Genomic DNA, 25941 nt, shown 5'->3' with positions numbered 1-25941 from the left:
GCCAATATACAGATTATAATGTCTGGCTACAGGCTATATAATAATCCTATACATGGCAATATACAGATTATAATGTCTGGCTACAGGCTATATAATAATCCTATACATGCCAATATACAGATTATAATGTCTGGCTACAGGCTATATAATAATCCTATACATGCCAATATACACATTATAATGTCTGGCTACAGGCTATATAATAATCCTATACATGCCAATATACACATTATAATGTCTGGCTACAGGCTATATAATAATCCTATACATGCCAATATACACATAATGTCTGGCTACAGGCTATATAATAATCCTATACATGGCAATATACAGATTATAATGTCTGGCTACAGGCTATATAATAATCCTATACATGGCAATATACAGATTATAATGTCTGGCTACAGGCTATATAATAATCCTATACATGCCAATATACAGATTATAATGTCTGGCTACAGGCTATATAATAATCCTATACATGCCAATATACAGATTATAATGTCTGGCTACAGGCTATATAATAATCCTATACATGCCAATATACAGATTATAATGTCTGGCTACAGGCTATATAATAATCCTATACATGCCAATATACACATTATAATGTCTGGCTACAGGCTATATAATAATCCTATACATGCCAATATACACATAATGTCTGGCTACAGGCTATATAATAATCCTATACATGGCAATATACACATTATAATGTCTGGCTACAGGCTATATAATAATCCTATACATGCCGATATACAGATTATAATGTCTGGCTACAGGCTATATAATAATCCTATACATGCCAATATACACATAATGTCTGGCTACAGGCTATATAATAATCCTATACATGGCAATATACACATTATAATGTCTGGCTACAGCCTATATAATAATCCTATACATGGCGATATACACATTATAATGTCTGGCTACAGGCTATATAATAATCCTATACATGGCAATATACAGATTATAATGTCTGGCTACAGGCTATATAATAATCCTATACATGCCAATATACACATTATAATGTCTGGCTACAGGCTATATAATAATCCTATACATGCCAATATACAGATTATAATGTCTGGCTACAGGCTATATAATAATCCTATACATGGCATTATACAGATTATAATCTGCATGAACTAGAAAAAAAACAAACCAGTGTATATCTGATGATCTGCAGCTGTAATCGATCCTGTAGATGAGTGTCCCCCGACCCCAGTAGGTGGTACGAGGACGGGCGCCTGTGCCAATTACTGAGGCTCTGACAATGATTATATCACCCATTGGGGGCGCTGATCTAGAAGATGTATCCTGTGTTTGGTTATTATAATCTCTGGCCGCAGTCAGTATAGTATAATAATCCTGTAGAAGGCAACGGGAAGATTATAATCTCTAGATAATTAGTGCTGTGCTGGGTAATATACAGATTATAATCTAATCCTATACCTGGAAATATACACATTATCCTCCCCCGGGTGCAGTCTATATAATACTATGTAGTGAACTGTCCATAATCTCTAGCTATAGTCTATATAGTAATATCCCCCACCTGTGGCCTATATAATCCTCTATATAGTAATATCCCCCACCTGTGGCCTATATAATCCTCTATATAGTAATATCCCCCACCGGTGGCCTATATAATCCTCTACATCCAGATTACGCTCTCTGGCTACAGTCCTGTATAATGGGGATCTATTACCCCGGGATGTTATGGGTGGTAATACACGGATTATAATCCCTAGTATGTATAATATGGAATCCTCTTATCAGCAGTAATCTGTGGATCATCTCCCTGTATTGTTCCTCTCTGTGATCAGACAGGATTATGTTGGCATATGGTGGCAGACGGTGCCGGGTGGTGCCCCCTGCTGCCCATCTGCTGGCTGTGTATGTGCATGCTGGCTGTGGGCTTTATGTATAGATGTCTGTGATGACGTGATTGTTCCTCTCCTTCTATATCGCATGCTTGCGCTGTCGGCCGCAGTCACTGGATGCTGTATGTAGTACCGGCCTGGGACCCCCGACTAATGGGGGCTGATAACCATTCAGTGTACATGCATGCACTGACCGAACAATGGGCATTCAGAAAGTCTAACGCTGACTCGGCCGGCATAAACGGGTAGTCGTTGGAGCAACTGCCTGTTTACGGTGAACGGAGGCGGGTGGGCTGTAATGATCCCCAAATGGCTTTAATGGCCACTAACACTTTATCGTCTCTGTTTGCATGTAAAAGGACCTCTAGGAGTTGTTTGCAGAGTTGTTTAAACAGATTCTCAGCTGTGCAAACATCTGCCGGCACGCTGCCGTGTCTCCGTCCTCGCGGCTGCCGTGTCTCCGTCCTCGCGGCTGCCGTGTCTCCGTCCTCGCGGCTGCCGTGTCTCCGTCCTCGCGGCTGCCGTGTCTCCGTCCTCGCGGCTGCCGTGTCTCCGTCCTCGCGGCTGCCGGCTGGTGTACACCCGGCGCGGGGAAAACGTCCTGCAGTCTTTTGAAGGATGAGTGAAACACATTGACATGGAACGTATCCGCTCGGCCTCTCAGCGACCGAATGATGGATTTTATGTCAAGTTAAATGAATCGTTCAAACGAAAAGAGCGCGGCGCCGCGTCCGCGGGTAACGGTCAGCACTCATTATCGTCCGATTGGACAAACTTGGAGCAACAACGCTGCGCAATAAATGCTTTAATCCATTTTCACAGCAGACGGTGATTGATCCGCTTCTGTAACAGTAAAACCTGCTGATCCCGCAGGGGGCGCTGAGTACCGGCAGCGGGGGGGAGCTGAGTACCGGCAGCGGGGGGGAGCTGAGTACCGGCAGCGGGGGGGAGCTGAGTACCGGCAGCGGGGGGGAGCTGAGTACCGGCAGCGGGGGGGCGCTGAGTACCGGCAGCGGGGGGGGGGGCGCTGAGTACCGGCAGCGGGGGGGGGGGCGCTGAGTACCGGCAGCGCGTCTCGCTATCGCCAACCATCTCCTTTTATTTAACCCCCTTCGTGACTGCAATACGCCTTTTAATAAAATAAAAATCCATGTTTGGTATCGCCGCGTCCGTAACAGTCCGATCTATCAGAGTAACGCATTATTTACCGCTCATGGTGAACGTTGTCAAAAAACCCGCCAGAAATGCGCTTTTTTTTTGTCACGGTCTTCAAGAAAAAATGAAAAGCGATCAAAAAGTCGTATGTACTCCAAAATGCTACCAACGGAAACTACAGGACGCCCCGCAAAAAATGAGCCCCGCACAACCATGTTGACGGAAAAATAATAAAGCTATTGTGCGCAAAAGATGGCGGCAGACTGTGCGCCTTCCGCTAATTTACGGTCACCCCCTCTCCCCACCAGGTTGGCAGCTGCTGAGATGCTTGTACTGCTGGCAACTGGTTCTTTCTACAACTGCCTCCTGAAATACTCTGTGCTGCTAGGTCTCTGTGCTCCGTGTCCGTGTTTTACTCAGCGTATGTCATCTCATTGCCACAAGATTGAAACACTCATTTACTGAAATACTCTGTGCTGCCCGGGACTTTGTTCCTCCCTACACCTGTCCCCTGAAGTCCTCTGGGCTGCCAGCGGGCTCTGCCCCTGCCCCCTGAAGTCCTCTGGGCCGCCGGCGGGCTCTGCTCCTGCCCCCTGAAGTCCTCTGGGCCGCCGGCGGGCTCTGCTCCTGCCCCCTGAAGTCCTCTGGGCTGCCGGCGGGCTCTGCCCCTGCCCCCTGAAGTCCTCTGGGCCGCGGGCTCTGCTCCCGGGCCCCCGCAGCCCTCTGGGCTCACGGCGGGCTCTGCTCCCGGGCCCCCGCAGCCCTCTGGGCTCACGGCGGGCTCTGCACCTTCCATTGTTCTAATCTCCGGCTCCTCTTGGCTCCGCAGCCATCATCGGATGTTCTCTATTATCCTCCTCTCCTCGGATCACATATCCCGTATATGGCGTGTTGGAACGCGGTAATGGCGGCCGTCCTCTGGGGTGATGATTGTTGTGCATGACCTCATTTCACTTAGCGACAATTACCCCGGGAATATCGTGTTACTCTCCCCACTGCCGCAGCCTCATTATCCTGCAGTGAGACGTGCTGCCGCCGCGTGCAGCTCACAGAGTGATACATTGTAACGACCCCTCAGATCTAGGAGCCAAACGAGGTCGTGTTTATACATTCCTTGTGCTGTAAACTACCTCCTGTAGCGCGGGCCCCATTTACCCACTGGCACCTGATGTTATATGACCGTGGTTGGTGGGGCTCCACCTGCTGGACTCATAAGAGCCTGCAGCTGCGGTGTAAACACTACTCCGGGCATGCTGAGAGTTGTAGTTCTGTGATCTAGAAATCACAGGAGCCTTCTGTTATCAGTGCAGTCTCTCTGGCTGCGCTCTCTCTTAGATTGCTAGCTCTTCAGACGCTCCTTGTGCTAATAGTAGTTGTGTGCTATCGCTGTACTCCCGTTGCCACAGTGCTGCTTGTTTAGGGGAAGACGCACACATAACCGTAGAGCGCCCACTGATGCACTACCCCGCCCACAGAACGGCTGAGCGCGGACTGATGCACTACCCCGCCCACAGAACGGCTGAGCGCGGACTGATGCACTACCCCGCCCACAGAACGGCTGAGCGCGGACTGATGCACTACCCCGCCCACAGAACTGCTGAGCGCCGACTGATGCACTACCCCGCCCACAGAACGGCTGAGCGCCGACTGATGCACTACCCCGCCCACAGAACGGCTGAGCGCGGACTGATGCACTACCCCGCCCACAGAACGGCTGAGCGCCGACTGATGCACTACCCCGCCCACATAACGGCTGAGCGCCGACTGATGCACTACCCCGCCCGCATAACTGCTGAGCGCCGACTGATGCACTACCCCGCCCGCATAACGGCAGAGCGCCGACTGATGCACTACCCCGCCCGCATAACGGCTGAGCGCCGACTGATGCACTACCCCGCCCACATAACGGCGGAGCGCCGACTGATGCACTACCCCGCCCACATAACTGCTGAGCGCCGACTGATGCACTACCCCGCCCGCATAACGGCTGAGCGCCGACTGATGCACTACCCCGCCCGCATAACGGCTGAGCGCCGACTGATGCACTACCCCGCCCACATAACGGCGGAGCGCCGACTGATGCACTACCCCGCCCACATAACGGCGGAGCGCCGACTGATGCACTACCCCGCCCACATAACGGCGGAGCGCCGACTGATGCACTACCCCGCCCACATAACGGCGGAGCGCCGACTGATGCACTACCCTGCCCGCATAGTGTCGGTCGGTGCTCTACAGCTATGTGGGCGTGATAGAGTGCCGACTGATGCACTATCACGCCCGCGTAGCCGCTGAACGCCGACCGATGCACTGCCCCGCCCAATAGCCGCTGAGCGCCGACCGATGCACTGCTCGGCCCGCATAGTGCATTAGTCGGTGCTCTACGGCTATCACGCCCACATAGCCGTAGAGCAGCGACTGATGCAATACCACACCAAACTATGGAAATGCCATTGGATAAAGCCATAACAATATCTTGCCAACTAGCAGCCACATAATACTGTCATACAGTGGCAGCAACAGTGCCAGGATAGCTCTTCATACTATGGTATCACTATCTCATGGTGCCTACATAATACTGCCATGCAGTGAAGACACAACAGTGCCAGGATAGTACTGCCATTGTATAGAGAGCTTATTGTATCCACATAATACCGCCATATAGTGAACACATTACAGTGCCACTTAATGCCACCATGCAGTGAAGACACAACAGTGCCAGGATAGCTCTTCATACTATGGTATCACTATCTCATGGTGCCTACATAATAGCGCCATACAGTGAACAAATTACAGTTCCGCATAATACTGCCAATTAATGAAAAAATTTCTTGCGGTTTCCATATAATGCCGACTCATTCTGCTGACCCAATGCCATCCACCGAAACCACAACCTGTAGGTTTGTGAGTGACTGACCCCTAATCACCTGACGGTGACGTCATCAAAAGTCCATCGCCAGTGAGGGAGTTGAATGCTCTGCCCTTATCACATGATGGTGACATCACAGGTCCTGTATGCACACTGCTGCTGTCCAGCTAGGTGTGTGTTAGCTTTTCATAGCAACTGAGGCTGTGGGGGGTTTGTATTCCGCCAGTAATCTGCACAATGATGCAGGACCTTTGATGTCACTGTCATGTGATCAGGGGCAGAGCATGACTGTGACGTCATCACAGGTCCTTCATCTCCAGTGCTGTGCTGCTTCTAATCCCTGTTGTATGGGATGAACAATGTATGTAGCAGAGCTGTGTGTGAGACGTGCACGTAGCAGAGCTGTGGTTCTATAGTTTCCTAATAATTACTAGTATTCACCTATATGGGTCTAGGAGTCCAGTGGGCGGTCCTATCAGTGTGTGAAGGCATGGATAAATGGCTGTCAATTGCCGATGGGACCGGCCACTGGACTTCCAAGAGCAGAACAAACTGAGAAGTTACTTATTTCAGTCTTATCTAACACAAACGACCTCCTCGTCTTCCGCCTCCTCTTCAAATACTAATATATTACACAGACCACCTCCTGAAATATGAATATATTACACAGACCTCCTGCTCCTCCTCATATACTAATATATTACACAGACCACATCCTGAAATACCAAATATTACACAGACCACCTCCTGCTCCTCCTCATATACTAATATATTACACAGACCACTTCCTGAAATACAAATATATTACGCAGACCTCCTGCTCCTCCCCATATACTAATATATTACACAGACCTCCTGCTCCTCATATACTAATATAATACATAGACCTCCTGCTCCTCCTCCTCAAATACTAATATATTACACAGACCTCCTGCTCCTCCTCAAATACTGATGTATTACATAAACCACCTCCTGAAATACTATATATTACACAGACCTGCTCCTCCTCATATACTAATATATTACGTAGACCTCCTGCTCCTCCTCATATACTAATATATTACGTAGACCTCCTGCTCCTCCTCCTATACTAATATATTACGCAGACCTCCTGCTCCTCCTCCTCCTATACTAATATATTACGCAGACCTCCTGCTCCTCCTCCTCCTATACTAATATATTACGCAGACCTCCTGCTCCTCCTCCTCCTATACTAATATATTACGCAGACCTCCTGCTCCTCCTCCTCCTATACTAATATATTACGCAGACCTCCTGCTCCTCCTCCTCCTATACTAATATATATTACGCAGACCTCCTGCTCCTCCTCCTCCTATACTAATATATTACGCAGACCTCCTGCTCCTCCTCCTCCTATACTAATATATTACGCAGACCTCCTGCTCCTCCTCCTATACTAATATATTACGCAGACCTCCTGCTCATATACTAATATATTACACAGACCACCTCCTGCTCCTCCTCAAATACTAATATAGTACACAGACCACCTCCTCAAATATGAATATATTACACAGACCTACTCCTCATATACTAATATATTACACAGACCTCCTGCTCCTCCTCCAATACTAATATATTACACAGACCTCCTGCTCCTCCTCCAATACTAATATATTACACAGACCTCCTGCTCCTCCTCCAATACTAATATATTACACAGACCTCCTGTTACTCCTCCAATACTAATATATTACACAGACCTCCTGCTCCTCCTCCTATACTAATATAGTACACAGACCACCTCCTCCAATACTAATATATTACACAGACCTCCTCCTCCAATACTAATATAGTACACAGACCTCCTCCTCCAATACTAATATAGTACACAGACCTCCTCCTCCAATACTAATATAGTACACAGACCTCCTCCTCCAATACTAATATAGTACACAGACCTACTCCTCATATACTAATATATTACACAGACCTCCTGCCCCTCCTCCTATACTAATATATTACGCAGACCTCCTGCCCCTCCTCCTATACTAATATAGTACACAGACCACCTCCTCAAATACGAATATATTACACAGAGCACCTCCTCCAATACTAATCTAGTACACAGACCTCCTCCTCCTCCAATACTAATCTAGTACACAGACCTCCTCCTCCTCCAATACTAATCTAGTACACAGACCTCCTCCTCCTCCAATACTAATCTAGTACACAGACCTCCTCCTCCTCCTCCAATACTAATCTAGTACACAGACCTCCTCATCCTCCTCCAATACTAATCTAGTACACAGACCTCCTCCTCCTCCTCCAATACTAATCTAGTACACAGACCTCCTCCTCCTCCTCCAATACTAATCTAGTACACAGACCTCCTCCTCCTCCAATACTAATCTAGTACACAGACCTCCTCCTCCAATACTAATCTAGTACACAGACCTCCTCCTCCAATACTAATCTAGTTCACAGACCTCCTCCTCCAAGACTAATCTAGTACACAGACCTCCTCCTCCTCCAATACTAATCTAGTACACAGACCTCCTCCTCCTCCAATACTAATCTAGTACACAGACCTCCTCCTCCTCCAATACTAATCTAGTACACAGACCTCCTCCTCAAAGACTAATCTAGTACACAGACCTCCTCCTCCTCCTCCAATACTAATCTAGTTCACAGACCTCCTCCAAGACTAATCTAGTACACAGACCTCCTCCTCCTCCTCCAATACTAATCTAGTACACAGACCTCCTCCTCCTCCAATACTAATCTAGTACACAGACCCCCTCCTCCTCCAATACTAATCTAGTACACAGACCCCCTCCTCCTCCAATACTAATCTAGTACACAGACCTCCTCCTCCTCCAATACTAATCTAGTACACAGACCCTCCTCCTCCTCCAATACTAATCTAGTACACAGACCTCCTCCTCCTCCAATACTAATCTAGTACACAGACCTCCTCCTCCTCCAATACTAATCTAGTACACAGACCTCCTCCTCCTCCAATACTAATCTAGTACACAGACCTCCTCCTCCTCCAATACTAATCTAGTACACAGACATCCTCCTCCTCCTCCTCCAATACTAATCTAGTACACAGACCTCCTCCTCCTCCAATACTAATCTAGTACACAGACCCCCTCCTCCTCCAATACTAATCTAGTACACAGACCTCCTCCTCCTCCAATACTAATCTAGTACACAGACCTCCTCCTCCTCCAATACTAATCTAGTACACAGACCTCCTCCTCCTCCAATACTAATCTAGTACACAGACCTCCTCCTCCTCCAATACTAATCTAGTACACAGACCTCCTCCTCCTCCAATACTAATCTAGTACACAGACCTCCTCCTCCTCCTCCAATACTAATCTAGTACACAGACCTCCTCCTCCTCCAATACTAATCTAGTACACAGACCTCCTCCTCCAATACTAATCTAGTACACAGACCTCCTCCTCCTCCAATACTAATCTAGTTCACAGACCTCCTCCTCCAAGACTAATCTAGTACACAGACCTCCTCCTCCTCCAAGACTAATCTAGTACACAGACCTCCTCCTCCTCCAATACTAATCTAGTACACAGACCTCCTCCTCCTCCAATACTAATCTAGTACACAGACCTCTTCCTCCTCCAATACTAATCTAGTACACAGACCTCCTCCTCCTCCAATACTAATCTAGTACACAGACCTCCTCCTCCTCCAATACTAATCTAGTACACAGACCTCCTCCTCCTCCAATACTAATCTAGTACACAGACCTCCTCCTCCTCCAATACTAATCTAGTACACAGACCTCCTCCTCCTCCAATACTAATCTAGTACACAGACCTCTTCCTCCTCCAATACTAATCTAGTACACAGACCTCCTCCTCCTCCAATACTAATTCCTCCTCCAATACTAATCTAGTACACAGACCTCCTCCTCCTCCAATACTAATCTAGTACACAGACCTCCTCCTCCTCCAATACTAATCTATTACACAGACCTCTCCTCCTCCAATAGCTAATCTAGTTACACAACCTCCTCCATACTAACTAGTACAGACCTCTTCCTCCTCCAATACTAATCTAGTACACAGACCTCCTCCTCCTCCAATACTAATCTAGTACACAGACCTCCTCCTCCTCCAATACTAATCTAGTACACAGACCTCCTCCTCTCCAATACTAATCTAGTACACAGACCTCCTCCTCCTCCAATACTAATCTAGTACACAGACCTCCTCCTCCTCCAATACTAATCTAGTACACAGACCTCCTCCTCCTCCAATACTAATCTAGTACACAGACCTCCTCCTCCTCCAATACTAATCTAGTACACAGACCTCCTCCTCCTCCAATACTAATCTAGTACACAGACCTCCTCCTCCTCCAATACTAATCTAGTACACAGACCTCCTCCTCCTCCAATACTAATCTAGTACACAGACCTCCTCTCCAATACTATCTAGTACACAGACCTCCTCCTCCTCCAATACTAATCTAGTACACAGACCTCCTCCTCCTCCAATACTAATCTAGTACACAGACCTCCTCCTCCTCCAATACTAATCTAGTACACAGACCTCCTCCTCCTCCAATACTAATCTAGTACACAGACCTCCTCCTCCTCCAATACTAATCTAGTACACAGACCTCCTCCTCCTCCAATACTAATCTAGTACACAGACCTCCTCCTCCTCCAATACTAATCTAGTACACAGACCTCCTCCTCCTCCAATACTAATCTAGTACACAGACCTCCTCCTCCTCCAATACTAATCTAGTACACAGACCTCCTCCTCCTCCAATACTAATCTAGTACACAGACCTCTCCTCCTCCAATACTAATCTAGTACACAGACCTCCTCCTCCTCCAATACTAATCTAGTACACAGACCTCTTCCTCCTCCAATACTAATCTAGTACACAGACCTCTTCCTCCTCCAATACTAATCTAGTACACAGACCTCCTCCTCCTCCAATACTAATCTAGTACACAGACCTCCTCCTCCTCCAATACTAATCTAGTACACAGACCTCCTCCTCCTCCAATACTAATCTAGTACACAGACCTCCTCCTCCTCCAATACTAATCTAGTACACAGACCCTCCTCCTCCTCCAATACTAATCTAGTACACAGACCTCTTCCTCCTCCAATACTAATCTAGTACACAGACCTCCTCCTCCTCCAATACTAATCTAGTACACAGACCTCCTCCTCCTCAATACTAATCTAGTACACAGACCTCCTCCTCCTCCAATACTAATCTAGTACACAGACCTCCTCCTCCTCCAATACTAATCTAGTACACAGACCTCCTCCTCCTCCAATACTAATCTAGTACACAGACCTCCTCCTCTCCAATACTAATCTAGTACACAGACCTCCTCCTCTCCAATACTATCTAGTACACAGACCTCCTCCTCCTCCAATACTAATCTAGTACACAGACCTCCTCCTCCAATACTAATCTAGTACACAGACCTCCTCCTCCTCTAATGATAATATATTACACAGATCTCCCGCTCCTCAGATAATATCTTACACAGACAACCTCCTCCTCTGCTTCAACTACCACACAGCTTCCCACCATCACTGAGCCACTATGTATGTACAACACAGCAAAGAGCCAGCACCCATTCTTATGAAAGCTGGCCAAAAGGAGATCTGTTGCCCATAGCAACCAATCACAGCGCAGCTTTCAGTTTACCTCAGCGGTATAACAAGTAAAAGCTGAGCTGTGATTGGTTGCTATTGGCAAACAAAAATTGCAGGGAAGTCGGTAAGTTTTTGATTTTTAATTACGCCAGCCTTACACAGACCTCCTGCTCGTCAGATAAAATCTTACACAAAGGACCTCCTTCTCGTAAACCAATATATTACACAGGCGACCTCCTCCTTGTGTACCAATATATTACACAGGCGACCTCCTCCTTGTGTACCAATATATTACACAGGCGACCTCCTCCTTGTGTACCAATATATTACACAGGCGACCTCCTCCTTGTGTACCAATATATTACACAGGCGACCTCCTCCTTGTGTACCAACATATTACACAGGCGACCTCCTCCTCGTGTACCAACATATTACACAGGCGACCTCCTCCTCGTGTACCAACATATTACTCCAGGCGACCTCCTCCTCGTGTACCAACATATTACACAGGCGACCTCCTCCTCGTGTACCAACATATTACACAGGCGACCTCCTCCTCGTGTACCAACATATTACACAGGCGACCTCCTCCTCGTGTACCAACATATTACACAGGCGACCTCCTCCTCGTGTACCAACATATTACACAGGCGACCTCCTCCTCGTGTACCAACATATTACACAGGCGACCTCCTCCTCGTGTACCAACATATTACACAGGCGACCTCCTCCTCGTGTACCAACATATTACACAGGCGACCTCCTCCTCGTGTACCAACATATTACACAGGCGACCTCCTCCTCGTGTACCAACATATTACACAGGCGACCTCCTCTCGTGTACCAACATATTACACAGGCGACCTCCTCCTCGTGTACCAACATATTACACAGGCGACCTCCTCCTCGTATAATATATGAAATCGGTACACACATACACACATTTAAATTCTTTTTGTGTCTGAATATAAAATCCACGGGCGATGCCGGGTAATCAGCTAGTTTCCAATTAAACTGCACATCCATCGCCTCCTCCCACTCTATAACGGGACGGGTTACCTTTACAGAGTGTGAAATAATAATTCTCTACTGCACATATCGCCATACAGTGCTAAAATAGCTGTACCCTATAGTACCCATGTGTCGGCAAACGGTGCTAAAAAACAATAGCATATGGTACCCACATAGTACCACCATACAGTGCTAAATAGTTGTATAACATAGTACCCACATAGTACCACCATACAGTGCTAAATAGTTGTATAACATAGTACCCACATAGTACCACCATACAGTGCTAAATAGTTGTATAACATAGTAGCCACATAATACCACCATACAGAGCTAAATAGTTGTATAACATAGTAGCCACATAGTACCACCATACAGTGCTAAATAGTTGTATAACATAGTAGCCACATAGTACCACCATACAGTGCTAAATAGTTGTATATTATACTAGCCACATAGTACCGCCATATAGAGCTAAATAGTTGTATAACCTAGTAGCCACATATAAAAAGTTGCCCTTATCCACCATGAACTGATCCTTCCTTTACCGGTCAGTAAGTATTTGCCCCCCTCTCAGCATCATTATCCACACCACAGAGCGCTGCAGCCTTTGTGCCCCTGATGTTATTCGTTGGGTGCCCCCATGTATTACAGTTCCAGAAGCAGCCCACCGCTCTCCGCTCCTGTAGGATGGATCTGGTCCTCGCAGCGTCCTGCCGGTGTCCGTCCCCGCGCTGCGCTCTCTGCTACTGTATGGTAGAGCTGATCTGTGGCTGCGCTCACCTGCTCCTCGCAGCGTTCTGCCGCCGTCTATCTCTGCGCTCCTGTAGGATGGAGCTGATCTGTGACTGCGCTCACCTGCTCCTCGCAGCGTCCCGCCGGCGTCTATCCCTACGCTGCGCTCTCCCATCCTGTAGGATGGAGCTGATCTGTGGCTGCGCTCACCTGCTCCTCGCAGCGCCCCGCAGGCGTCTCTCCCTGAGCTGCGCTCTTCTATCCTCTAGGATGCAGCTGATCTGTGACTGCGCTCACCTGCTCCTCGCAGCGCCCCGCAGGCGTCTCTCCCTGAGCTGCGCTCTTCTATCCTCTAGGATGGAGCTGATCTGTGGCTGCGCTCACCTGCTCCTCGCAGCGTCCCGCCGGCGTCTATCCCCGCGCTGCGCTCTCCCATCCTGTAGGATGGAGCTGATCTGTGGCTGCGCTCACCTGCTCCTCGCAGCGCCCCGCCGGCGTCTCTCCCTGAGCTTCGCTCTTCTATCCTCTAGGATGGAGCTGGTCTGTGACTGCGCTCACCTGCTCCTCACAGCGCCCCGCCGGCGTCTATCCCTGCGCTGCGCTCTCCCATCCTGTGCGATGGAGCTGATCTGTGGCTGCGCTCACCTGCTCCTCGCAGCGCCCCGCCGGTGTCTCTCCCTGAGCTGCGCTCTTCTATCCTCTAGGATGGAGCTGGTCTGTGACTGCGCTCACTTCTCACCCCTGATCCAGACTGTAACCACCACTGAGCGGCGCCGCCATCCCTGCCATCTGCTCCCTTGTTTGCCACTAATCCCATGTGGTGTGACGGCATTAACCCCTGCACCCCCAGGAGCAGATGCTCGCCTCTAATCCACTTAGAGCATCACTAAGCCCACAGTTTGTCTCTCCATGTGTTCCACACACTATCATTCCCTGTTATCAGCCATGTCAAGCTGAGGAGAATGAGTGATCTGTAGAGAGCACCCCATCGCCCCGCGATCACTACCATGTATCTGAGAACCTCCATGTACCCTGAGCGGCCATGTTAGTAATGACCGCCATCTAGTAGCGTTGGGCTCCTTTTGGCCTCTATAACCGCAGCAGTTCATTGTGGTGTAGATTCCACCAGGTGATGACATCGTCCTGCAGGAATACCGGCCCCTGCGGACAGGAAGCTTCTTGTAGTTGCTGCAGATTATATGGCGGTGCTGACATGCTCTGACCGGCTGACGGGAAGGGATCAGCGATTCATGCTTCTTGCACCAAATTCTGACCTCCCATCAGCACGGAGCAACAGAGATCTGGGTCCATCTGACCAGGAGATGTTTCTCCGCTGCCCAGTGATACAAGTTTTGCGCTCTTTTGCCCGCTGGAGTCTCACCCTTCTGTTTCTCTTACACAATGGCCTGGAGCCGGTCGTCCACTGTTATAGCCATCCGTGCGGAGGAACGGCGAGTTGTGCGTTCGGACACATTAGTTGGGGTTCCAGCTTTCTTAACTGTACAGAGCTTCATGGTCAGAACGATTCCTGACATCCTCCTCCGACCCCTTTCAGTGATGAGTTGTTTCTGTCCACAGGATCCCCTTTGCTGGATGTTTTCTTCGCTCGCTCCATTCCCTGTATACATGAGCCCCCCCCCCCCCCGCGGTTGGCGGTGAGCCCCCGGCTAGTCCAGCCCCGATGACCGGCCTCGTTGGAGGTCGCTCCGATCGCTGGATTCTCCCATGTAATGTGGATTCACACTGAAGCTGATCAATGGAGCACTTGTCATGTCATTTTCTGCTCCGGGGTCACGGGGAGAATTACCATACAGGGCAGTGCAGATTGTGAAAGGGCCGGGGTGGGGGGGGGGGGGGGGGGGGGGCTAACAAGGGGGCTATTTACCGTTTATGACTGTCCGGCTCTCGCCTTGGACGGTTACTGGCCCTTTAAGTGTCAGTCTTCACCCCGGGCTGGGATTATACTGAACATCTCGGCTCATTTCTTTGCAAATCACTTTCTTCACGGTCTTCACGGCTTCTCTGTACATTAGCTTAACCCTTACATATCCAGCAGGGAGGAGGAGGAGGGGTGACTGCTATGTACACAGCAGCTGCAGATGGCGAAGGGTTAAACCTTGTGCCTCAGCTGATCCTAAAGCCTGGCAGAAGCTGAGGGTCCGATCCCCCTAGAAGAAAACCCCAAGCAACCAATCACAGAGCAGCTCTCATCCCTCCAACTGCTGCGGTCAAGTGAAAGCAGAGCTCTGATTGGTTGCTGGGTGCACCGGACCGTGTGGTAAATGAAGCCCTGTCAGGATTGTCCAATGAAAACCTGTCTGTTGCCCACAACAACCAATCAGAGCTCTGCTTTCACCTCACTGCATCAGTTGGAGGGATGAGAGCTGCTCTCTGATTGGCTGCTCGGGGCAACAAGGAGGCTTTGGATTAGACTGTTGATAGCGACAACCAAATTCTAGTGCGTGAATGACTTGTTCCTCCCCCGAGGGAGACCTTGGCTCCAGTCTGTGCGGGTTTTGGGCTACAAGTGTCTAGTGATTGGGCCTCATTCACACGGGTGTTCATGAATGTCCCCCGTACAGGCGCGCGGTGGGGGGGGGGGGAAGCTCCGTATTCGCGGTCATTGGTGTTCATGAATGTCCCCCGTACAGGCGCGCGGTGGGGGGGGAGCTCCGTATTCGCGGTCATTGGTGTTCATGAATGTCCGCCGTACAGGTGCGCGGTGGGGGGGGAAGCTCCGTATTCGCGGTCATTGGTGTTCATGAATGTCCACCGTACAGGCGTGCGGTGGGGGGGGAAGCTCCGTATTCGCGGTCATTGGTGCTCATGAATGTCCGCCGTACAGGTGCGCGGTGGGGGGGAAGCTCCGTATTCGCAATCATTGGTGTTCATGAATGTCCGCCGTACAGGCGCGCGGTGGGGGGGAAGCTCCGTATTCGCGGTCATTGGTGTTCATGAATGTCCGCCGTACAGGCGCACGGTGGGGGGAGCTCCGTATTCGCGGTCATTGGTGTTCATGAATGTCCGCCGTACAGGCGCACGGTGGGGGGAGCTCCGTATTCGCGGTCATTGGTGTTCATGAATGTCCCCCGTACAGGCGCGCGGTGGGGGGGAGCTCCGTATTCGCCGTCATTGGTGTTCATGAATGTCCGCCGTACAGGCGCGTGGTGGGGGGGGGGGAGCTCCGTATTCGCGGTCATTGGTGTTCATGAATGTCCGCCGTACAGGCGCGTGGTGGGGGGGGGGAGCTCCGTATTCGCGGTCATTGGTGTTCATGAATGTCCCCCGTACAGGCGCGCGGTGAGGGGGGAGCTCCGTATTCGCGGTCATTGGTGTTCATGAATGTCCGCCGTACAGGCGCGTGGTGGGGGGGGGGAGCTCCGTATTCGCGGTCATTGGTGTTCATGAATGTCCGCCGTACAGGCGCGCGGTGAGGGGGGAAGCTCCGTATTCGCAGTCATTGGTGTTCATGAATGTCCCCCGTACAGGCGCGCGGTGGGGGGGGGGGGGGGAGCTCCGTATTCGCGGTCATTGGTGTTCATGAATGTCTGCCGTACAGGCGCGCGGTGGGGGGGGAGCTCCGTATTCGCGATCATTGGTGTTCATGAATGTCCGCCATACAGGCGCGCGGTGAGGGGGGAAGCTCCGTATTCGCGATCATTGGTGTTCATGAATGTCCGCCGTACAGGCGCACGGTGAGGGGGGGAGGCTCCGTATTCGCGGTCATTGGTGTTCATGAATGTCCGCCGTACAGGCGCGCGGTGGGGGGGAAGCTCCGTGTTCGCGGTCATTGGTGTCTATGAATGTCCGCCGTACAGGCGCGCGGTGAGGGGGGAAGCCCGGTGTTCGCGGTCATTGTTCATGAATGTCCGCCGTACAGGCGCGCGGTGTGGGGGGGGAAGCTCCGTATTCGCCGTCATTGGTGTTCATGAATGTCCGCCGTACAGGCGCACGGTGGGGGGAGCTCCGTATTCGCGGTCATTGGTGTTCATGAATGTCCGCCGTACAGGCGCACGGTGGGGGGAGCTCCGTATTCGCGGTCATTGGTGTTCATGAATGTCCCCCGTACAGGCGCGCGGTGGGGGGGAGCTCCGTATTCGCCGTCATTGGTGTTCATGAATGTCCGCCGTACAGGCGCGCGGTGGGGGGGGAGCTCCGTATTCGCGGTCATTGGTGTTCATGAATGTCCGCCGTACAGGCGCGTGGTGGGGGGGGGGAGCTCCGTATTCGCGGTCATTGGTGTTCATGAATGTCCCCCGTACAGGCGCGCGGTGAGGGGGGAGCTCCGTATTCGCGGTCATTGGTGTTCATGAATGTCCGCCGTACAGGCGCGTGGTGGGGGGGGGGAGCTCCGTATTCGCGGTCATTGGTGTTCATGAATGTCCGCCGTTCAGGCGCGCGGTGAGGGGGGAAGCTCCGTATTCGCAGTCATTGGTGTTCATGAATGTCCCCCGTACAGGCGCGCGGTGGGGGGGGGGGGGAGCTCCGTATTCGCGGTCATTGGTGTTCATGAATGTCTGCCGTACAGGCGCGCGGTGGGGGGGGGAGCTCCGTATTCGCGATCATTGGTGTTCATGAATGTCCGCCATACAGGCGCGCGGTGAGGGGGGAAGCTCCGTATTCGCGATCATTGGTGTTCATGAATGTCCGCCGTACAGGCGCACGGTGAGGGGGGGAGGCTCCGTATTCGCGGTCATTGGTGTTCATGAATGTCCGCCGTACAGGCGCGCGGTGGGGGGGAAGCTCCGTGTTCGCGGTCATTGGTGTCTATGAATGTCCGCCGTACAGGCGCGCGGTGAGGGGGGAAGCCCGGTGTTCGCGGTCATTGTTCATGAATGTCCGCCGTACAGGCGCGCGGTGGGGGGGGAAGCTCCGTATTCGCCGTCATTGGGGTTCATGAATGTCCGCCGTACAGGCGCGCGGTGGGGGGGGAGCTCCGTATTCGCCGTCATTGGTGTTCATGAATGTCCGCCGTACAGGCGCACGGTGAGGGGGGGGGGGCTCCGTATTCGCGGTCATTGGTGTTCATGAATGTCCGCCGTACAGGCGCGCGGTGGGGGGGGAAGCTCCGTATTCGCCGTCATTGGTGTTCATGAATGTCTGCCGTACAGGCGCGCGGTTGGGGGGGGGGGGGAGCTCCGTATTCGCCGTCATTGGTGTTCATGAATGTCCGCCGTACAGGCGCACGGTGAGGGGGGGGGGCTCCGTATTCGCGGTCATTGGTGTTCATGAATGTCCGCCGTACAGGCGCGCGGTGGGGGGGGAAGCTCCGTATTCGCCGTCATTGGTGTTCATGAATGTCTGCCGTACAGGCGCGCGGTTGGGGGGGAAGCTATCTTGGTGTCAGAACGCTCTCCTAAATCCGTGCGGCTCTATGTGGTCACATGACTGCGTCTTACAGAATCCGGATGTAATGACCATGAAGCCTGCGCTCGACCTCCCGGCGCCGGCCGCCATTTATACTGTTTTTTGCATTCGCCGACTTTATTATTTTTTTTTAATGTTGTGGCGCCGCAGGTTACGTATCCTGACGAGCTGATTGGCCATTGCTGGCATTAACCCCTCCCGTGCCGCCCGGCATAGAAGTGGTCCAGAGATTAATTCCCCTGCCAGGCTGATGCCGCTCGGGTTGCCGGGTACGGCCGCCCCTCCTTTGTGTCTCGCCCCCCTCCTCCTCCCTCTCTTGCTCCCCTCCCCTCGGATATGGAGAAGCGTTGGAGCCATTAAGCCGTACAGAAGGTCTTCCCGGGAGCGGAGGGCGCTGATGATGTAATCGGCGCACGGGGCGGTGGTTGCACAGAGCAGCAGGGAGTCGGCCGGGACGCCATCCTTCCATCTTCCCGGTGCCGCATCCCTGGAGGAGGGGGTGGTGGCATGGAGAATCCCGGCAATGACTGGCAGGAGGGAGCGTAGCCCAGATCTCCGGCAACGGATCGTTCTCCGTAGAGAAGCGCTGCGGCCATTTGCAAGTGATTGTGGGAAGCTGCAGCCGTGTGATCTCATGTCCTAACACTCTTCCTCTCCTTCTCTTTATTCCTCACCTTGTCCTTGTGTGACCATGAAGCAGGCACCAACAACCAGGAAGGTACCCGCTCCCCGCCCCCGTTGCCCGCTGTCTTGTGCCCTCTGTACCTGTGTTGCATGTTCTATTACTGAGGAGCTGCAGAGCATCATTCATTGAGGCCTCCATAGAGGGGATGCCAGGATGGGTGCCCGTCTCTGGCATGGTGCCAGACACTTTGTATACTGGGCATTCCCTCCTCCCCAAAATTGTCCTCTTAGTTGGATCCGCTCCTGGGAAAGCTGGGTGATGGGCACTATGGGGACAGAGTGGAGCATAGGGCTCCCACAAGGATTGACACCCAGCTTCTCGGGGTGCAGCAGCATCGGGGATACTCTGCTTTCCCAGGATCGGATAGAGCTGTGGCGGACGGGTCGGGGGCTCGGTGACTGTTTCGGCTCATGCAGCTCCTCAGCAGGTGCCATCTGCATGCGGCTCCTCAGCTGAGCGGGTGAAGGATGGGTTTATGATCTCGGGTTGCTCCGCAGTGTAGGCCAGCACACCGGGGTGCCGTAGTGACACCCCCCAATGTCAGGAGGTCGTAGGATTAGACTAACCCCCGGACAGATGGGCAGGCAGTGGGGTTGGATGCCCTCGCCAGCACAGAGCGGCGCCAGATATAGCCAGAAGTTCGGCAACTTTCTAATAGACTTGATGCATCAATTTCTCAGTTTTCAGGATCTCTGCTTGCTGCCAGGAAACTGGATGGCGACCGGCCTCACAGCTGAGACCGCTGATTGCTGGCAGGGAATGGGGCGTCCTTACTTGCATCCAGACCTCATTCTTCTCACAGCTGAGGGTTTGTCCCAATGCACATCTAGGCAATCTTCTGTGAGCTACACGAGGCAGAAGCCCAAATCTCTGCTGTGCCTGTGCAGCGTTACATTGTGTCAGTGCAGGGAACACGGATGGAAACCGTTTGATACAATGTATCAGCCAGATCCAATGTGTTATAATGTATCGGGACGGGAGAGATCTCTGCTGCCGACAGGTTGAGCTCACAGAGCATTGTCTGGACTGGATGCAGTTGGCTCAGGATGGAAGGATGTTCTCGTTCACTGACAGCAATCAAAGGTCTTGATAATGATGAGTCATTGAAGCGCAAAATCTGTTAACATTGCGGATCCGCTCGGTGGGATTTTCTGCCGTAGAACGTTTTTTATTCTTGCGCCGCGGATCCGCCTGCGGTCCGGTGGGACAGAGCTGCACGCGGGACTTCGGACGGGTCACGGTTTTTTACGCCATGGGTCTGATATACGCAGTGTATAATCCCTAGTGCAGCTTCAGGCCGGGGCGGTCGTTGGTACAGATTATAATGCCTTCGGGATGGGGCGGTCGTTGGTACAGATTATAATGCCTTCGGGCTGGGGCGGTCGTTGGTACAGATTATAATGCCCTCGGGATGGGACGGTCGTTGGTACAGATTATAATGCCTTCGGGCTGGGGCGGTGGTTGGTACAGATTATAATGCCTTCGGGCTGGGGCGGTCGTTGGTACAGATTATAATGCCTTCGGGCTGGGACGGTCGTTGGTACAGATTATAATGCCCTCGGGATGGGACGGTCGTTGGTACAGATTATAATGCCCTCGGGATGGGACGGTCGTTGGTACAGATTATAATGCCTTTGGGCTGGGGCGGTCGTTGGTACAGATTATAATGCCTTCAGGCTGGGGCGGTCGTTGGTACAGATTATAATGCCTTCGGGCTGGGGCGGTCGTTGGTACAGATTATAATGCCTTCGGGCTGGGGCGGTCGTTGGTACAGATTATAATGCCTTCGGGCTGGGGCGGTGGTTGGTACAGATTATAATGCCTTCGGGCTGAGGCGGTGGTTGGTACAGATTATAATGCCTTCGGGCTGGGGCGGTCGTTGGTACAGATTATAATGCCTTCGGGCTGGGGCGGTGGTTGGTACAGATTATAATGCCTTCGGGCTGGGGCGGTCGTTGGTACAGATTATAATGCCTTCGGGCTGGGGCGGTCGTTGGTACAGATTAGAATGCCTTCGGGCTGGGGCGGTCGTTGGTACAGATTATAATGCCTTCGGCCTGGGGCGGTCGTTGGTACAGATTATAATGCCTTCGGGCTGGGGCGGTCGTTGGTACAGATTATAATGCCTTCGGCCTGGGGCGGTCGTTGGTACAGATTATAATGCCTTCGGGCTGGGGCGGTCGTTGGTACAGATTAGAATGCCTTCGGGCTGGGGCGGTCGTTGGTACAGATTAGAATGCCTTCGGGCTGGGGCGGTCGTTGGTACAGATTATAATGCCTTCGGGCTGGGGCGGTCGTTGGTACAGATTATAATGCCTTCGGGCTGGGGCGGTCGTAGGTACAGATTATAATGCCTTCGGGCTGGGGCGGTCGTTGGTACAGATTATAATGCCTTCGGGCTGGGGCGGTCGTTGGTACAGATTATAATGCCTTCGGGCTGGGGCGGTCGTTGGTACAGATTATAATGCCTTCGGGCTGGGGCGGTGGTTGGTACAGATTATAATGCCTTCGGGCTGGGGCGGTCGTTGGTACAGATTATAATGCCTTCGGGCTGGGGCGGTCGTTGGTACAGATTATAATGCCTTCGGGCTGGGGCGGTCGTTGGTACAGATTATAATGCCTTCAGGCTGGGGCGGTCGTTGGTACAGATTATAATGCCTTCGGGCTGGGGCGGTCGTTGGTACAGATTAGAATGCCTTCGGGCTGGGGCGGTGGTTGGTACAGATTATGTTACACATCGTACATTAGGAATGATTACAGTGTAGCAGATTGGGGGGAGGAGCTTCAGTCCTGCGTTACTCCGCCTCTTCTCATCCGTCCTCCTGTGATATTGGGGGGATGCTACTATATGAGCGTTTCTGGCTAATATCACAGGTTGGGGACCCCTCATGTACTAGGATGAACCCCACACTAGTCCCCCAGTAATTGGCTGTCCGGGCCCCCCCCCCCCCCCCCCGCCTTGTCAGACAGCACTAAAGCTTATCCCGGTAGGGGGGCTGTCCATTAACAATGCCGCCTGTGAAAGAGGCCTCTGTGCAGCGCTGCTTGGCATGCCAACTGGTGACATGCCCGGCCGGCACTGCCATCCACTGTCTGGTAGGCAGGCGTATATAGCATGATATAACCTGTGCATGTGGTGGGGGCGACCTACAACGACCAGTCGCTCTGTAAATACTTGTCTAACACTTTCTCCAGTGCCATCCAGAGCTGCACCTACAGTCTTATATTCTGCTCACTTCCAGAGCTGCATCCACAACTCTGCTATTAGATCCAAAGCTGCCCCCTTCTGCTGGTTGGAGGGAATTGCCAGAATTATGTTATGAAGCCGAAAAAGCTGTGGACACTGTAATGCTCCACTTGACCTCTGGGGGCGCTGCAGGGAAACTTAAACTCTACGACATTTTACTTCAGACCACTGAGGGTCCCTGCAGCTGGACTTTCTCAAGGGACCCTTGTAACTAGCAGGGGAGAACCCCTTAAATCTCTGCTGATTCTAACGTGCAGGGTCCAGTGGGCGGTGCTACGCAGTGATTGGCCGCTGTTAGCCTTCCCTATAATTTGCATATAGAGACAATCAGTTAGACCACCCACTGGACTCCTAACACAGGTCAAAGATTAGCCCCGGAAGCCAGCAGAAGTGTGAATGCAGCTTTAGTTGTGATAGGAGTATATAGCATCATTTTGCAGGTGAATAGTGACTGCAGCTCAGGATGTGACCGGAGTATGAGACCAGATGTAGTGGCAGAATAGTGACTGCAGCTCAGGATGTGACCGGAGTATGAGACCAGATGTAGTGGCAGAATAGTGACTGCAGCTCAGGATGTGACCGGAGTATGAGACCAGATGTAGTGGCAGAATAGTGACTGCAGCTCAGGATGTGACCGGAGTATGAGACCAGAAGTAGTGGCAGAATAGTGACTGCAGCTCAGGATGTGACCGGAGTATGAGGCATTATGTAGTGGCAGAATAGTGACTGCAGCTCAGGATGTGACCGGAGTATGAGACATTATGTAGTGGCAAAATAGTGACTGCAGCTCAGGATGTGACTGGAGTATGAGACATTATGTAGTGGCAGAATAGTGACTGCAGCTCAGGATGTGACCGGAGTATGAGACCAGATGTAGTGGCAGAATAGTGACTGCAGCTCAGGATGTGACTGGAGTATGAGACCAGATGTAGTGGCAGAATAGTGACTGCAGCTCAGGATGTGACTGGAGTATGAGACATTATGTAGTGGCAGAATAGTGACTGCAGCTCAGGATGTGACCGGAGTATGAGACATTATGTAGTGGCAGAATAGTGACTGCAGCTCAGGATGTGACCGGAGTATGAGACATTATGTAGTGGCAGAATAGTGACTGCAGCTCAGGATGTGACTGGAGTATGAGACATTATGTAGTGGCAGAATAGTGACTGCAGCTCAGGATGTGACTGGAGTATGAGACATTATGTAGTGGCAGAATAGTGACTGCAGCTCAGGATGTGACTGGAGTATGAGACCAGATGTAGTAGCAGAATAGTGACTGCAGCTCAGGATGTGACCGGAGTATGAGACATTATGTAGTGGCAGAATAGTGACTGCAGCTCAGGATGTGACCGGAGTATGAGACCAGATGTAGTGGCAGAATAGTGACTGCAGCTCAGGAGGTGGCTGGAGTATGAGACATTATGTAGTGGCAGAATAGTGACTGCATCTCGGGATGTGACTGGAGTATGAGACCAGATGTAGTGGCAGAATAGTGACTGCAGCTCAGGATGTGACCGGAGTATAAGACATTATGTAGTGGCAGAATAGTGACTGCAGCTCTGGATGTGACCGGAGTATGAGACATTATGTAGTGGCAGAATAGTGACTGCAGCTCAGGATGTGACTGGAGTATGAGACATTATGTAGTGGCAGAATAGTGACTGCAGCTCAGGATGTGACTGGAGTATGAGACATTATGTAGTGGCAGAATAGTGACTGCAGCTCAGGATGTGACTGGAGTATGAGACCAGATGTAGTAGCAGAATAGTGACTGCAGCTCAGGATGTGACCGGAGTATGAGACATTATGTAGTGGCAGAATAGTGACTGCAGCTCAGGATGTGACCGGAGTATGAGACCAGATGTAGTGGCAGAATAGTGACTGCAGCTCAGGAGGTGAGTGGAGTATGAGACCAGATGTAGTGGCAGAATAGTGACTGCAGCTCAGGAGGTGACTGGAGTATGAGACATTATGTAGTGGCAGAATAGTGACTGCAGCTCAGGATGTGACTGGAGTATGAGACCAGATGTAGTGGCAGAATAGTGACTGCAGCTCAGGATGTGACTGGAGTATGAGACATGTAGTGGCAGAATAGTGAGTGCAGCTCAGGATGTGACTGGAGTATGAGACCTTATGTAGTGGCAGAATAGTGACTGCTGCTCAGGATGTGACCGGAGTATGAGACATTATGTAGTGGCAGAATAGCGAGTGCAGCTCAGGATGTGACTGGAGTATGAGACATTATGTAGTGGCAGAATAGTGACTGCAGCTCAGGATGTGACTGGAGTATGAGACATTATGTAGTGGCAGAATAGTGACTGCAGCTCAGGATGTGACTGGAGTATGAGACATTATGTAGTGGCAGAATAGTGACTGCAGCTCAGGATGTGACTGGAGTATGAGACCTTATGTAGTGGCAGAATAGTGACTGCAGCTCAGGATGTGACTGGAGTATGAGACCAGATGTAGTGGCAGAATAGTGACTGCAGCTCAGGAGGTGGCTGGAGTATGAGACATTATGTAGTGGCAGAATAGTGACTGCTGCTCAGGATGTGACCGGAGTATGCGACATGATGTAGTAGCAGAATAGTGACTGCAGCTCAGGAGGTGACTGGAGTATGAGACATTATGTAGTGGCAGAATAGTGACTGCAGCTCAGGATGTGACTGGAGTATGAGACCTTATGTAGTGGCAGAATAGTGACTGCTGCTCAGGATGTGACCGGAGTATGAGACATTATGTAGTGGCAGAATAGCGAGTGCAGCTCAGGATGTGACTGGAGTATGAGACCAGATGTAGTGGCAGAATAGTGACTGCAGCTCAGGATGTGACCGGAGTATGAGACCAGATGTAGTGGCAGAATAGTGACTGCAGCTCAGGATGTGACTGGAGTATGAGACATTATGTAGTGGCAGAATAGTGACTGCAGCTCAGGATGTGACTGGAGTATGAGACATTATGTAGTGGCAGAATAGCGACTGCAGCTCAGGATGTGACCGGAGTATGAGACCAGATGTAGTGGCAAAATAGTGACTGCAGCTCAGGATGTGACTGGAGTATGAGACCTTATGTAGTGGCAGAATAGCGAGTGCAGCTTGGGATGTGACCGGAGTATGAGACCAGATGTAGTGGCAAAATAGTGACTGCAGCTCAGGATGTGACTGGAGTATGAGACCTTATGTAGTGGCAGAATAGTGACTGCAGCTCAGGATGTGACTGGAGTATGAGACCAGATGTAGTGGCAGAATAGTGACTGCAGCTTGGGATGTGACTGGAGTAAAAAACTAATCTAGCTGCCAGATGGTGAGTGCAGCTTTGTATGTGACTGGAGTCAGGCATGATGTCTAGCTAGC

At 51.2% G+C, this 25941-nt stretch overlaps 1 protein-coding gene across 4 annotated transcripts in view; it reads left to right on the top strand.

Annotated features, from left to right (window-relative positions):
* Positions 1-25941, top strand: part of LOC136592632 (dynactin subunit 1-like) — a 99644-nt gene that overhangs the window by 50296 nt on the left and 23407 nt on the right. The window contains exon 6 of one of the 4 annotated variants that reach the window (XM_066588617.1): positions 19357-19374. The exons of 2 other annotated variants lie outside the window; for them this stretch is intronic. In XM_066588617.1, the coding sequence (XP_066444714.1) occupies positions 19357-19374 (18 nt within the window). Of the gene's footprint in view, positions 1-19353; positions 19375-25941 lie in introns of all 4 variants that reach the window. One more of the 4 variants, XM_066588616.1, reaches the window with a different exon arrangement.

Source organism: Eleutherodactylus coqui, unplaced genomic scaffold (assembly GCF_035609145.1).
Source record: "Eleutherodactylus coqui strain aEleCoq1 unplaced genomic scaffold, aEleCoq1.hap1 HAP1_SCAFFOLD_32, whole genome shotgun sequence".
NCBI classification, from domain to species: Eukaryota; Metazoa; Chordata; class Amphibia; order Anura; family Eleutherodactylidae; genus Eleutherodactylus; species Eleutherodactylus coqui.
This window is presented reverse-complemented; position numbering and strand designations above follow the sequence as displayed.